Raw genomic sequence first — 15,961 nt, forward strand, 5'->3', positions numbered from 1 at the left:
GATTAGGATTATCTTATATAGTTTTGTTTTGTGTCTAAGAGATGGCGAATTAAGAAAGGAAAGGAATTTCCACAGCACAGGAAAGAAAGGTTATTTAAAAAATTAATTTAACAATTTATCTTAAAGGTTTTTTTTTAGATATGAATATTGGATTAAGAAAAAATTCCGCTTACAACACAATCTTGTCCCTAAACTTAGGTTAGAAACATTCAAGTTTAGAAATATGTATTCTAAATCTACTTCTGGTAATTGAATTCCACCTCTAGTATTTTAAACAACATCAGACATTTAATTAATTCCGGGCTTTTCTGGTTATGACTGTAGTTCTGCCAGTATTTTCAATTTAAGTATCATATGTTATCAAATTTTACCATTTGAACTATAGGTGTTTTTTTTTGTTAAAAAGCTTTCTAGTAGATTTTACATTTTTACCGTTCTCTATCTATTTGACAGGTGTTTTCTATCTCCACATTTAATCTCATTCTACCTTTTTTCTACCTTCTTCTTTCAACTTATTTTTATCCTTTTTACTCTTTGTTCTGTCTACAAGAATGCGCAAGAAAGCTGTCATTTCCGAGAAAATAAAAGTTTTAATTTCAAAGAAAAAAACTATTCAGAGCTGAGAGATTTGGTTGTACCACCGACAAGAGAAATCCTTATGTTGCGTTCCGCCGTCGGTTTGAGAAGATGCAGACAAGAAGGAATAGGAAGTTTGACGAGAATAGCTATACGGTCAGTTCGCTAGTATTTCCTTTTGTATTAGAAATTTCTTCATAAATCTTTATCATCTGAATTTAGTTAGTTATTTTTGGATATCTCGGAACAAATTTAACGTTATAAAAATATTGGAGATCATATTAAGCTGTTTTTTATGGATTATTTATGGATGGACTGACTACTGAATTCAAGCGTTGTTGGTACGCACTATCTCAAACAAAAACTATCACCTCTGACAAAGTCATACTCAATGTTTTTCTTTCTTTAAACTGCTTAATTTCATTGCGTGTTCTCGGCGAAAGTGACTTGTGCATTTCTTTCTTAAAAGAAGCAATGGAGAAATTATCAAATTTAAATACTTTTTGGGTGAGGAAAATGTTATCTTCCACATGTTTGATCAGATCAAGGTTTCAAGGGTACCGTAGTGAATCGGCAATCTTTTAATAGAGGGTAACTTCAACTCACGCTTACTGTCCCTTTAATTCTTGTAACTGTAGGTGATGCTGAAACTCCGACGGGATTTGCACCGGGCCGTCACCCTCCTCGGGTTTGTGAAGAAGAGGGAGAGGTTGAAGAAGGTTGGCCTCCAGCTCGACCTTGAGAGCCTAGAGAGGAGGGTGGAGGCCGAGGACTGGGATGGATTATTATACAATGAGGTCACTGCATCTAGGTGTTCAAGGTATAATCTATATTTTTCAGAATTAACTCCAGAATAAAATAGTTTCGATAATTATGAGAAAATAAAAATCAGACCCCAACATTTCATAAGAATGTTTTTCCCTCTTTTTAATAATGATTTCCAAAAAATGTTTATATTTCCCCCCAATTAAGTTATGTATAATGTTTATTGTATATCACAAGAAGGGAAAAGTGATTTTTGTAAATGATGGGGAATGGGTTTTCAACGAAATATATACTCAACTTAAATGCGGACTAGGTGTTGATTATTAAATAATTAACCAAGTTATTATTTTCTGACATCGACAATTTTTGATGATATTTTTGGATTTCATTCGAATTCTGGGTTTGATTGGTTTTGATTTCATCCCAGAATTGATTTTTAAAATAAATCATGTTTTGTTTAGAATTGAATCTGTACCCTGCCAGGAGATAGTTTCCGAGGATGATATCTCTGTTGTAGACAGTGATTATGAATCAGACGAAGGACCTTTCTCCTTCCGCCGGAGACCCGGAGTAGAATACCTGGCTCCGCTCCAGTCGGAGCCGGAGGATAAAGCCTGGAGGATTAAGAACATAGATCAGGGTTCAGACAAGGATAGGTTCATCTGGACCCAGATACCAGGGATATGCGTGGCGTATTGCAGGTATTTTTTCAGTGCTTGCTTTTGTGCACATCTGTGAATATAATACTAATACAGCAGTAAGAACAAAACAGTGAAGTTTTCGCAGTCTTTCATTTATAAAATGTCGCTAAGGCGTTTTAATTTGTAACTAAACTTTTTACCGCTAACTGGACGTTTTTTTTTAAATAATCAGTTGTGACATTAAAAATCACAAAAAAGATTCACGAAAATTGTCTAAGTAAGGGAAAAAACAAGGACTAAATTATTTTGACCATTTTCTGATTCTTACAGCATATATATATATTTCGTTTGATGTTAATTAAATTCTTCTTATTTAAGACGACGTGTAGGACGAGGAGGACGAGTAGTTATTGACCGCTGCTCCCCGGTCAAGAGTTTGACCGGGATGAGTAGTTGGAGTTCACCTGGATCCTACTTGGCAGCTCCACACTGTCAATCCAATGCATTTATACAGGAGTGGGATCCATACAAGGTAAATGTCAAATATATCACTCAGTTTTTATTGAAACTTATTTATTAATATTCAATATTCCATCTAGTGCTAGCTATATGAATTTATTAGGACCCTCATATTGCTATTAAATATTAGTATTATTATTTTTAGACAAGATGTTCTGAAATCCAGGATATGACCGGAGAAAGCAGGAGATCTTCCAGCTGGACATATACAACAAGTACTCCTACTCCTGAACCTAAAGGACCCTGGAGAAATAGGTGAGAAGACAACTAGATTTCATTTGCGAAATGGTTGGTTTTGCGTCGTCATCTCGAGATACATTTTTGGTATCCCCAAAACTCTGATTAATTGATTGTCAATATAAGGACTGTGCACGGAATTTCTAGGAACCTTGTATAATCTATTTGTAAAGTAGCATCCATTTTGTAAGAGTGCCCTGTAGTCCTTTGACACGTACGTTGTACAATGTACATTGTACAGTACACTTACTCATTTATCTTTATAAGTTGACAAAAAGAAAGCGTATTTCACACTGAACTAGATAGAAGAAGAAGGTTACTGATACGAATTTGTGATAACAAAACTGTTCTAGTTTTGATTTAGAGTATAAAAATTATAAAAATCAAATTTATCCGGTTATATATTAGAAACTAAAAACTTTTTTCTTTAACGGGTTATGATTGAAAACATGGATGATTTGAAATTGAATTTAACCAGATTTTCCAGCAGAGTCCGATTCGGATCAGGAATGGAAATTTATTAACGCCTCATAAAAGAAAAATTACATAATTGGATTGTAAAAAAAATATGTGTAGGTCAAGAAGTGGTGGAATAAAAACCATCAATATGGATCGTCTAGGAGCTCACAATGCTGCATCAGCTATTCTCAACTCTCAGTTTATAGGTATAGAGTATAGAGATATACTTTTTGTCATTACCATATGCTTGAGTGTTATAAAAAAGCATTACATTTTGTTTTGGCAAAAAATGGATCAGGATCCAGCCTAAAAAATATTTTAGTTTTGTTTATTTTAAAAAAGAAATTCTCCTTTCTCATTATTCAACTTTTAGATTAAAGGTTTGAGAAAGAAAAAAAATTATAAATAAATTTTTTGTTCTTCTAATCTTGTCTTTTGTTTGTATAAACCTGTATTTTGTTTGTTTTTCACGTATTTTTTTATTTCAGATCTGTTTAATATCCAGAAATCCAGTTCAGATACTTAAAAGTACAGTACAGTTAAGTACTGTTCAGCACAGTATGCCATACACAAATTAGTTAACAAATACTACAAAAAAGCACAACATAGATATGTTTATTGTTTATATGTATTAAAGTTTTGCAAACAAATACTATGTAAAGTTAGCAATTCCAACGATGCAAAGAGTACAAATTAAAATTTGAAAAATTTGAAAAATTTTATAAAATTGTTTTTGTAACTATTAAAATTTTGTGATAAATTTATGAATTTGTAAAATTTTGTAATTATTTTTTTTTTATTTTGTTAATTTCTGATCGAGGTTAAAAATGTTGTTTTTATTGTATTGAAGTTTTTGTCACAAGAAGTAAAAGCTGATTACAATTCTCATGGAAGAATCATATTTTCTTTATATTAAATAAAAAGCCTAACTTTGTAAGCATCAAGGAAAATACACAAGTAACCCTCCATATATTAGAATCCAGAACATAAACCAAATTTTGGTCCAAGCAGTACGAGAGTTTGTTTACGTTTCTTCCAGTAACTGCAGTACAGTTTTTGTAATAAAGATATTGGAGTACTTTTTGTACATAATGTATTAGGCAGCGTATAAATATTAAAGTGTTATAAAAGTGTTGAGACAAGCTTGAAAATTATTAGAATATTATTGGTAAACCTTGTATTTAGTCTTGTTTTACAGATTCAAATATGGATATTGAGAGTATGGAGGGATTGGATAATACAAGAATCCAGCTTCCAGATCACTGTAAACAACTTCTGGTAAAACTCAACCTTTTTTACGAAATGCCATTTTATTATTATTAATCCCCAAAGGCCCACTCAAAAATGCGCTGAATAATATGAGTAAAAAGGATGATGTTAAATATAGTTTTCTTTCTAATAAATAACAACCTTTGGCTCATTAAGTAAAGCACTTGCAGATTTCTATCACAAAAAAAAACACTTATTGTCTTGTACTTAGAGGGAGAGATACCACAAATTTGATACTTATGCTAAGGTTGATTTCCTGGTTGATCTTGTGGTGGATAGTCAAGATATCCTAGTATACTGCGAGGGTGGGATAGTACAATCATGTCGTCTAGTTCTTGCTTGTCTCAGTCCACTACTCCGCTCCATTCTTCTTCAAGCAGAGGAACCTTCCATCATACTTCCTGGAGTTCAGGTAGTTCATCAAGTACAGATAGTTCATGGAGGTAAGGTAGTTTATGGAGTACAGGTAGTTCATGGAGAACAGTTAGTTCATGGAGTACAGTTAGTTTATGGAGTACAGACAGTTCATGGAGGTCAGGTAGTTTATGGAGTACAGGTAGTGAGTACAGGTAGTTCAACGAGTAAATTAGTTCAAGGAGTACAGGTAGTTTAATGAGTACAGGTAGTTCAAGGAGTACAGGTAGTTCAAAGAGTACAGGTAGTTCAAGGAGTACAGGTAGTTCAAGGAGTACAGGTAGTTCAAGGAGTACAGTTAATTCATGAAGTACAGTTAGTTCATGGAGTACAGTTAGTTCTTGGAGTATAGTTAGTTCATGGAGTACAGTTAGTTCATGGAGTACATGAAGTTCATGGAGTGCATGTAGTACTTGGAGTACATGTAGTTCATGGAGTACAGGAAGTTCATGGAGTACAGGTATTTCATAGAGTACAGTTAGGTCAAGGAGTACAGTTAGTTCATGGAGTACAGTTAAGACAAGGAGTACAGTTAGTTCATGGAGTACAATTAGTTCATGGAGTACAGTTAGTTCATGGAGTACATGTAGTTCATGGAGTACATATAGTTCATAGAGTACAGGTATATGGAGTACTGGTAGTTCAAGCACATAGATGCAGCCTGCTTATAAAAAGTCTCATCAATTTTTAAGACAGGGACGACTTTGAAGTGTTGCAACGCTTTGGGCTTTGCTTTTTTCCGCTCTAATTCACTTCTGCTTTTCTGTAGCCCTTTACATGTACATTTTAGCACTTTAAAGTACTTGTTGTTAGCTATAGTTTTTAAGAAGTAATTTGCTAAAGTGTCATCTATTTTTGCTCGAGAGCTATGAGACCTTTAAATTACAGTGCCAAGGAGTACCGTTAGTTCATGGAGTACAGGTAGTTCATGGAGTTCATATAGTTCATGGTTGACCGGGTAAAGACGTAGGAAATGATTTTTAAGGGCAGGAGGTAAATGAATTTTAAGGATATAGGTAAATTATTTTTTTCTCCGACAAAAAATCGAACGAGGTATGATTCAAGAATGATTTTAGGCGACAGAACTTCGGTATTTTCTACAATGCTTGGCATCTACAGGAAAAATAGAAGATCATGAGGTAAAATATTATGAATGGAAAAGGTGGTTATTTCTCCCCCCCCCCCCCTCCATAGCCCCCCCGCATTTTCAAATTCAACACATTTTGTCTCGCTGATTACATTTTTTTTTGACTGAAGTTAATATTTTTCCGTATTAAGAATATCATGAACCTTTTGGGAGTATCTCGAGATGGTTGGGTTCCAACCCCTCTCAAGGTACAGGATGAGGAAGATTCAGAACTACTTCGTACTGCCCAGAACCTTAGCCTTCTCTCTCCTTTAACATGGAGAAGAACTACACTAGAACTAGCAGGGCAAAGCAAGAATATTGAGAAGATTGTCCGTCCTTCCTCTTTAGCAATGTTCAGTACTGTCCTGGACACGGATACGGACGGTTTTAATCAATGCTTTGAATCAGATCCTCTCCTTCGACAGAAGTGTGATATGTATATAGGTAAGGATGAATCCCCACCCCACTCCTTTCTTTTACTTTGAATCCTATTTTCAGTATCGGCGGATACCGTCTTTTTATTAATTGATAACTTCTTTTGTAGAGTCGGACAGACTCTACTAAGTACTTTTAATAACTTTCTCTTATTTCTACGTAATAGCCTATTCTTTGTATGTAATCTCGGGGGTTATATATTTTTCAGAACCTCTCCCTCCCCAGGGATGGGAACTGATTTACCATTGATTGGGGGAGGGTGCGAATTAAAATTAGCCACTGACGAGTTCTTTCGTCCAATATTTCAAATCTACCCAAAAATTCTTCTAGTTTCCTCAATGCAGCGAAAAAAGAAATCTTAACATAGTCTAAATTATTCCTAACGTATAATGATTTTAAAGAAAGTATTTACCTTTGTAGAATTCATCTTAATAATTTTTTACATTTTTATGTTCCAGGGCAGACTGAGGCCGGATTTGTGTGTAAGCTGGTGCACTGCACCTTTATGCACCATAAGAAGACTGTGCTCAAGTACCATGTACTCTCCCACCTCAACATCAACCCCTTCAACAAGGTGGAGAAGGAGGAGAAGGGATATGTGGAGTTCATCACAAACCGATTCAAGAAGAAAACAGAAGAGAAAATACTTGAAAAATCAGAAATCCAGAAAGGTAGAATTCAAATTAACCAGAAATTCTTATTTGTAAAGCTATTTTGTTAGACAAATGTTATATGATTACCGTTTTATGTCCGTACCTTAAAGATCTGGAGCTTAATTTCAAATTTCTCTGTTCTCTGATATCCAATTTTTTTTTCTCTGAAAATTGATTATTTTCAACTGTGGTTTCTTTGTAAAAGTGACTTGCGGAGAAAATTAAGTGAATTTTTAGAATTTAATACTGTTAAGAAACGGCTACATCTATATATGGTACCGTTGTGCGTCAGCCTTGCGACACTATAGATGTACGCTTACTTGAGATAATGTCGACACCATCTTGAAAAGTAATTAAAAGTATTTTACAAAAAATTCTCAGAAGTAAACGTTGTCTATTCTAGATGATTTTGCTATTGCTGTGAATGAATTCATGTCAGACTGTCCTGAACCTGAACCTGAATTTTCTCCGTCCGTCCTAGCTCCTCCTCAACCTAAACCTGATCCGGAGATACCGCAGATACTAGACTCGCTAATACCGGATTCAGACTTTCTCCTTCCTGAACCTATAGAGGAGAATCAGCAGGCAGAAATCAAACCAGATACTAACAAGAAGAAGAGTAAACTAAAGAAGAAAATATCTAACAAAAAGGTTCATTCAGAAATTTTCGTTTCTTGAATAATTAAAACGCGGATGGGGTAAAAGAGACGAAAGCAAGAAAAAATATGTTTGAGTAAATTTCGATTAATAAGCGAGATATTGTAAGTTTTCTAGGACCCAGTTACAAATGATTGATAAAATATGAGACACGTTTTTCAAGCTTAATATATATTTAGGTTATTCAGTCCTCCTAGTTCTTCTAAAAAGAAATGTGAGATTAAACAAGAGATATTAAACAAGTTTATTATATTTAGGTCAAGATACAGTCCCCTAGTTCCTCTAAAAAGAATTTAGTTGAAGATATGTCTGATGAAACTCGTAAAAGATGCGACGAATTTATAGTATTTGTTCAAACCACTAGAGAATACAAATGTGTGTATACAGATTGCAGCTATGCCCATAGGTAGGAAGTGAGGTATATCTCCTAAAAAAAACGACCCCCCACCACCACCATTACGCATCCTTTTCTTGGAATGGGACTCAGCGCTCCATGTCTTTTATTTGGGATAAAATGCTATGTTAGCGACTAAAGAACTTTATTTTGAAAAGCCAAATTTTCTCTTTATTTTCTAAACTTTGTGATGTTGAGTGTAAATTATGTTTAACTATTTCTATAATGTACTCGAGATTCCTTCCATGTATTGGCAAACTTTTTACAAATAGACTGGTCCAAACCCGACTCAACCCTTGACTAAGAACAGAAAAAATGTTTTACTAAATTCAATTTCATGTTCAGATCTAAGACCTGGTTAAAGTACCACGTGATGAAACACCTTGATATATCTGAGTATCTCTGTGAAGAGTGTGGAGAACCGTTTCCAATGCAGAAGCTTCTGAAGAAGCATGTGATGACAGTACATGGTAGTGATGAACTCAGGTTAAGTTAAATATATTAATATCATGAATATTTTGAGGGTTAACAATTTGATTAATTTCCTACTCAGGTAGAAATCAGATGGGGGGGGGGAATGAAAATAGATTTCAGTTGACAAGTTTTAAGCCCTTTTTAATACTAAATTTTTACATATAAACTCAAATCTTTTCCTTAATTCAGCAACAACAAAAAACTAAAAAAAAACTTTCCGGGGAAAATGCTTTCTGAAAGGGGGAAATACTTTTCAGGAAATGTGGTCTGCCATTTTTTGCCTTCAAAATTACCAGAAATAAGAATTTTGTATAGATTTTCATTAATAAAACCACGAAATCATCTAATTCTGAACAAAATCATTCTTTTCTTCAGTAATTATAAAGATAAAAAAGATAGACCACATTTTAGAAAGGCTAGGAATAGGGTTATTTTGTGATTATTGTTTCATGTTCAATAAAGCCATACTTATATTAAATAAATGCCTTAAACTATTTCTAAGGTCAAAGACGACTTTCAAGTCTTCAATCAGTTAATAGATTATTTCGGTTTCTAAGAATAGCACCGTGAAATGTATAGTACCCCTGGATTATTATTTTTTTTAGGTTCTACTCTTTTGATTTGGATTTTATAAGAGGTTTACGATTTTATTGTTGTAAACGTTCTCATGAATTTGTATTCTTTTTTAGAGCTGCAATTGAACTATGGATTGCTGAGGATGCTACCAATCCGTCCTGGTACAGGTGTACCTTTATACAGGTATGAATTATGGGTTAATACTTAATTCTATACTCCGTTCGATCACATTCTGAATGATCATGCAAAAGGAATCAAATTCATTCGTGACTTTATTAGCCCTAATTCACATTTTATATTGTTAAGTGTGGATTTGCAGCTGCTACTAAGAAAGGTGCGGGGCTTCATGCGCTCAACGAACACATGGAGAAATCGTATATTTGTGATCTATGTGGTGAAGGTTTTGTAACTGAGCGCTCCTTGCAGAACCATTCAAACTATCATCATAACAAATCACGTAACTCCGATAAACTGTTTCCATGTGCGTACTGCACCAAGAGTTTCCGTACTGCATCCTACCAGGAGGCCCATGAGAACGAGCACAAGGGAGTTCGACCTTATCAATGCGACGCATGCGGCAAATCTTTTGCTAGCAACGGAATGTTACGATCGCATAAGTTTGCGCATGCGCCTAAGATATTTAAATGTGATTGCTGTGATCAAGCGTTTCCAAGAAAGAATACTTTAATGGTGCACTTACGCGCTGTACATATGCACGAGAAACCGTATGAATGTGATATTTGCGGACAAAAGTTTCCGCGGAGCAGTAGCATGACAAGACACAGACGAATTCATACTGGTTTACCGAGATATCAATGTCACTACTGTGATAAGACGACAACACAGCGTGGTGATCTAAACAGGCATATGGCCAAAGCGCATGGATGGCCAACAAGAGATTATAGGCTTCAAGAGATAGTTCATGTGCAAGTATAAAATGTTATTAATTGTAGTTTATAAAGATTTGTAAAGAATTTTAGAGACTCCTTTTAAAATGTTCATTGTACAATGTGCATGCTGAGGGAGGGGGTGCAGAACATCCATAAGCCCCGCAAACTGACCTCCGGAGCCTCCTTATTTGCAGAATGGTCCAAGCTAACTACTAGCCGATTTTGATTGGCTAAGAGTTAGCTCGGAGGCCATTTTGTAAATCAGGAGGCTCTGGAGGTCAGTTTGCGGGGCACATGGATGCTCTGCACCTCCCTCGCATGCTTAGTCTATTTATATCAGAAAAAAAGGCGACTCTTTCAACATCATAAACAGTGTAGCCCATACTAATGGGAAGATTGGTTTTATTCGTGAAATGTTGACGAGGGTTTGTACTTCCTTATTTCTATTTATTTATTTTTAAACATGTGCCCTAAACATTTTTCAAGCTTCTTAATCCGTAGCAAAAATGATTCAAAGCAGTACAAAGACAAACATCTTTGTTTTCTGGTTTGTGGTGTCTTTAATCTAAAAATCCTTATAGCGTGCCTTTTCCAATCTCAATTATGTGTCCTTTGAAATTTTTGAAATGTTTATAAACTTTAATATTCACAAACAGATTTTCTCTAGTTATATAACAAACATCACAATAATGCTAATGTTACCAAAATAATTAGAAATATGGGGGAGGAGGGTTGGAGGAAACTCCATGTGTATCATCAAGTTAATGCTAGTTCCTAGAGTAATAAGTTGATTTTACTAAATTTTCTAATTCTTCAAAAGCTTCCTTGCTTATAGGTATCTTCTCATTGATTAAACTATTTATTTTCCTCTTTAAACACCTCGTTAAATATATTTGTTTAATATATTTGTTTTTAAAAATTCGTGCTAACATTTTTACTGCAAGTAATTGTTGATATTATTTTTGTCTGGAGATTGTACATAATGTAAAGCATGTAAAAACTTAAAATGATATTTATTAATATGAAAAAATATATAGAGTAAAGAGCACAAATTGGATAATTATTTTATGCTTGGAAATATGAAATTTATCTTGCATAACTCAGGGATTCTATATTGAATTAAAAAAAGATTCTAAAATTATAATATGCTTCAACATTCGCTAAATGTTATTTATTTTGTTTCGTTTTCTTATAGCCCTTAAATGTGCTTAAAAAACTAAAAGTAAATTGAATTTAGATTTTGTGGATTTATTAGCAAATTAGCTCAGAAAACTAATTCGGGAAATAAGCTTTCAAGGGCTTAAAAATGAAGATTAATCCCTATTTTCATCAGGATGAACTTGCTGCAAAAAACATTTCAACTTTTAAAGTGGCACAATAAATAAGGCAAAAAGTTTGTTTGCTCAGAAATAAAATAAAATATGCTTGGAAGTTAGATAAAATAATTAGTGACAATTTTTGCATCTTCCTTCAAGGAGATATAGAATCACTTATAAACTAGTTTGAAATGTAAAGAAAGCAAAAAGTAAACAAATAGAGATGTCTTAAAGTTCAGATGTACTCTGGAATCAACCATTGTCAGGAAAATTGTTTAAATTATTTTTTTCTGTGTTTTATTGAAGCATGCATTGTTCTGATTAATTTTTAAATCATTTATTATTAGATTAAATACCATGACAAGGAAACTGAAAACTTGTCACAAACTCCTATTTTTCTAATCTCTATGTTTCTGCAACAGATGGGTGTGAAACTTTAGTATTTCATTAACATAATTCATAGTTTTAAATATCCAGAGCTGAAAACTTTTGAATAGTGGATTTCAGGATTAATGCTTAATCCACTCTTTTTCTTTATCTCCAGATTAAATATTGCTTGTTTTCCTCATGAATTTAATCTCCAGATAAGTCAACAGATCGGGATTAGGGATATCCCATTCTAAAGTTTTCAGCTCAGGTCTATAAGCTTGCCAATTACGATGCAGGGATTGGAAAATTATATTCTGGGATGAGTGATCAGTTTTTTAATCTCAAAAGCATTTTTAGGTCAATTTGAACTATATGCTTTTCTTGTATCTTCAATCCTAAAAAATCTTAACCTTGATTCTTAAAGAATAAAAACCTTCAAGAATTAAATAAAAAATCTATGGAACTTTTTAAAATTAAAGCATTGGACTACCTACAGGGTGTCCCACTAAACATGACAGTTGGTAAATAGTTTTGAATGTCGTCTTCCATACACTGTATTAGAAATTAAAAGCTGTTTGCAGTTTATTTCGTTTAAAAAATCTTTTGCTCAAATATATTTTACTTTGAAGTTAATTTTACTACAATATATGACTCCTATGTAATATTTTCATTATTGTCTTTGGTATTAAACAACTTATCAAATTATGGAAGAAGACATTCTAATCTATTTACCAACTGTCATGTTTCGTGGGACACCCTGTACTAGATTTGAATTACTTGGATCATGAAGTACCGCAACTAAAATAAAAAGATTCCAAAAGATCAATTTAACTTTTTCACTTTTAAATCATTTCCGTCTTAAAACAATATTTTGACACTTATATCCCCCCCTCCCCTCTTCCGGTTAACTCTAGTTGTACATTCTTCAGTCAGTGTATGTTTGTATTTCATAAAGTGAACGTTAAATGGTAAAAATAGAATTTTTTAGAATAGTTAATTTTTACAATAATTCAAGCATTATCTGTTTATCTTGATATGTAAATTTAAAATATGACGTTAGGCCCCTGTTTGTAATGTGTATAAATATGTATTGAAAAGAAACCCGTTCACATATTTGACCCGGTTTGCTTTAACTCTAGCTGGGGATAAAAAAGCAAGTACAGCATGCTTGTGCTTAAAGTAGAGTGTCCTGAGTGTTAGTTACCATCCCTCCGATGGAGTAATTAAAGTCATTAGTGTTATGTACCATCCCTCCAATGGAGTACTTAGTGTCCTGAGTGTTAATTACCAACCCTCCGATGGAGTAGTTAGTGTCCTGAGTGTTAATTACCAACCCTCCAATGAAGTACTTAGTGACCTGGGTGTTGATTATTATCCCTTCGGTAGAGTAATAGTATTAAATCACAATTGTGCATTCCCTCCGGTGGCCTCTGCTCCAGCGGAGGGGACCCAATATGCTTCTGCAAACTTCAATCTTTTGCATATTTAGCTCTTTGCTGGCCTCTGATAACTACTATTGGACTTGGAGAGCTTCGCGGACCCCGACGGTTTCAATTCCTCAAACCCGGCCGCAGAATTCGCGAAAAGCTTCAAACGGTCAAACCACCAGGAAAAATTAAGGCCGCTGAGGATTTCAAGAAAATTTTGCAATTTTTGCAAAACAGATTAAAGCGCAATTTCCAACAAGGGGGGCCCTCCCCCCTGTAAGAAAACTGGGGGGGGGGGCCTCTCCTGTAAGAAAAAACGTGATTTGAGCAAAATTCTTGATTTATCAGTATCATTATCAACTTCATCATCATCATTATCAATTATTATTATTTTTATGTTCCTATTCTATATTCCAATGACAGCACATGGTTCACAGCTTGAAAGATGAAGGCGCAGGAGGACTTCATCCAAGCTTAGATAAAGACAAGTATATATGACAGCTTTGCAGACATCATGGAGCCGTACTTATGGGGAGGGAGGTAAGATTTTTCACTTCAGAAAGGGAAGCGTTTAGACAATTAGAAGTTCTTTATTCTTTTGGAAGTCAGTAGGTACTTTCCAAGGAAAGAGAATGAAAGTTTTGGTTAACAATTGACATCAAATTCTAGATATTATTAATGATGTTTTCAATATTCTACTGTGTCTATCTATATAATAAAGGTATTCGCTCATATATTTAAACTCACATCTTTATTACAGTTAAAATTCTATTCAAATTAAACATGACAGTTGTCAGTTACAAAATCCTATGTAACCAATCCTTGACCCTAAAATAATGTGGATAGATAGAAAGAAGGGGGGAGGGAGGGGTGCCATACTTCTGTTCTTAAATTTAATTCATTTATTCTTATTTCTAGGACTACCCGAAGAAAAATAATGGAAAAAAGATTTACAGAGACTTTTATCTCAAAATACAATCATTGATTTAGTAGGGTAAAAGTTTGAACTTTTTTATTAATTTAAAAACTGCATGATCCATTGACAATAGTTCTTATTATTGATATTAGAGCATTTAATATATACAGACGCAAAGACGAGGTTTTACTCAGGTGTGTTTAGGGTTAATCATCGATTCTAGCAATGTAATAAATAAGCTAGAAACAAGATCTAATAAACAGTTTCAACAAGCAACAGTGGGTGTATCTTATCTATAAGCTTTACAAACGGGTGGAATGCATTAGACAAGTTTAGGATTTATCAGGGAATCGGGATTTTCCCTTGCACTGTAAACTGCGGACTGCGGACAACATGAGAGACGCTCACTGAACGATCTCTGTAGGGACTACTATAAACTGGAGAGATCTGTACTAAATGAGTCCCATGTTGTAAACTCAACCCTGTCTTTCGACCTAGTCAGGATAGCTCACTTCGATGAGGACAAGGAAATTTTGACGAACCATGGTTGAATGAAGTTTCAATGGACTAATGAGAATCTCCGGTGGGCTTGATAGTACACGTGTACCACCATCTATGATCTGGAGACCTGATGAAAGGTTTGATGTCACCTACCCCACCCTGGTTGTGTTGGAGTCGGACAGATCTTGTTTGCATGTACCTCCAGGTATCTTCAATTCCACGTGTAGGTTTGATCACACTTCACATCAACAGTTTACCGATATCAAAGGAATTGAGTCTTTGCCACAAACTCTGATTTTCTAATCCCTATATCTTCACAACCCAACGTCTTAAACCTTAGATATTTCAAACTATAAATTCTGTCGGGTCAAAGAATCTAAGTTTGAAATATCTACACTAGGTCTACACTATTAGATTGCACAGATATTGAGATTAGAAAATTAGAGTTTGTGGCAAAGACTCAATTCCTTTGGAAGCTGGACTTACACTGGATGGAAGATAAATCTTCTCAGTAAAGATGAAGGAATGGACTTAAGTGGATTTTTGACAAACAGGAAGTGGGAACTGATGGGAGAGTATGTATGAAGTATACTATGAATGCTGCCCTAAACCCTATATAGAAACTGACCTAGAAAGGAGTTTTGCCACAAACTCAAATTTTGTAATGTCCATATGTTCACAACCTGATGGTGTAAACCTTTGAAATTTAAAGACTTGATTATTTGATCCAAAATAATATACAGTTTAAAATATCTTAGGTATACGGCATTGGGTTGCAAAGATATAGGGCTTAAAAAATCAGAGTTTATGACAAATACTTAATTCCTTTATAATTGTGAAAATCAAGTCTGTTAATGTACTTTAGTCGAATAATTCAAAAATAAATATGATATTCACCCTAAGTTTTAAAGTAGCGATTTTGTTGGATAAATATTAACTTTCATATTAAAGGATTAGCGTACATCACCACTCTATATACTATAACCTCGTTGCTCTGAATTCGACATAGAATACTTTTTATTTTGTGGCTATTTTTGATAAGGTCTCAGCCCTGACTTCTACGGAATGATGGTTGATTGTTTGTTTGTTTGTTTGAGAAAAAAACTCATTTTTTAATTGCACCAATCAATTAAAGATTTTTTTAAGAAACTTGGAAATAAGATAACTTATAAAGATGTTGAGATGTATTAGCCCAGCTCTTAAATGAAACCTTTGTGTCTAGCTAAAAAACAATTCTTCTAACATTTACCAATAATCTTTAATGTATAAGTTAAAACAAATGTTGTCCGTTTGGCTAATCAATATTATATGATCGCCAAAGGCTACTTCGACTCAAATTTGCGA

General features: G+C 34.1%; 1 protein-coding gene across 1 annotated transcript; it reads left to right on the top strand.

Moving 5' to 3' along the window:
• Positions 1-3,967: 3,967 nt before the first annotated feature.
• LOC111696665 (zinc finger and SCAN domain-containing protein 12) lies at positions 3,968-10,224 on the top strand. The gene is made up of 10 exons (XM_023466353.1): positions 3,968-4,475; positions 4,726-4,878; positions 5,957-6,019; positions 6,159-6,453; positions 6,903-7,115; positions 7,501-7,748; positions 8,012-8,160; positions 8,494-8,634; positions 9,312-9,381; positions 9,505-10,224. Exons 1-10 carry the CDS (start codon positions 4,404-4,406, stop codon positions 10,132-10,134), a joined length of 2,034 nt encoding a protein of 677 aa, XP_023322121.1. The 5' UTR covers positions 3,968-4,403; the 3' UTR covers positions 10,135-10,224.
• The last annotated feature ends 5,737 nt before the right edge of the window (positions 10,225-15,961 follow it).

The sequence above is a fragment of the Eurytemora carolleeae genome, unplaced genomic scaffold (genome assembly GCF_000591075.1).
Source record: "Eurytemora carolleeae unplaced genomic scaffold, Eaff_2.0 scaffold256, whole genome shotgun sequence".
Classification (NCBI taxonomy): Eukaryota; Metazoa; Arthropoda; class Copepoda; order Calanoida; family Temoridae; genus Eurytemora; species Eurytemora carolleeae.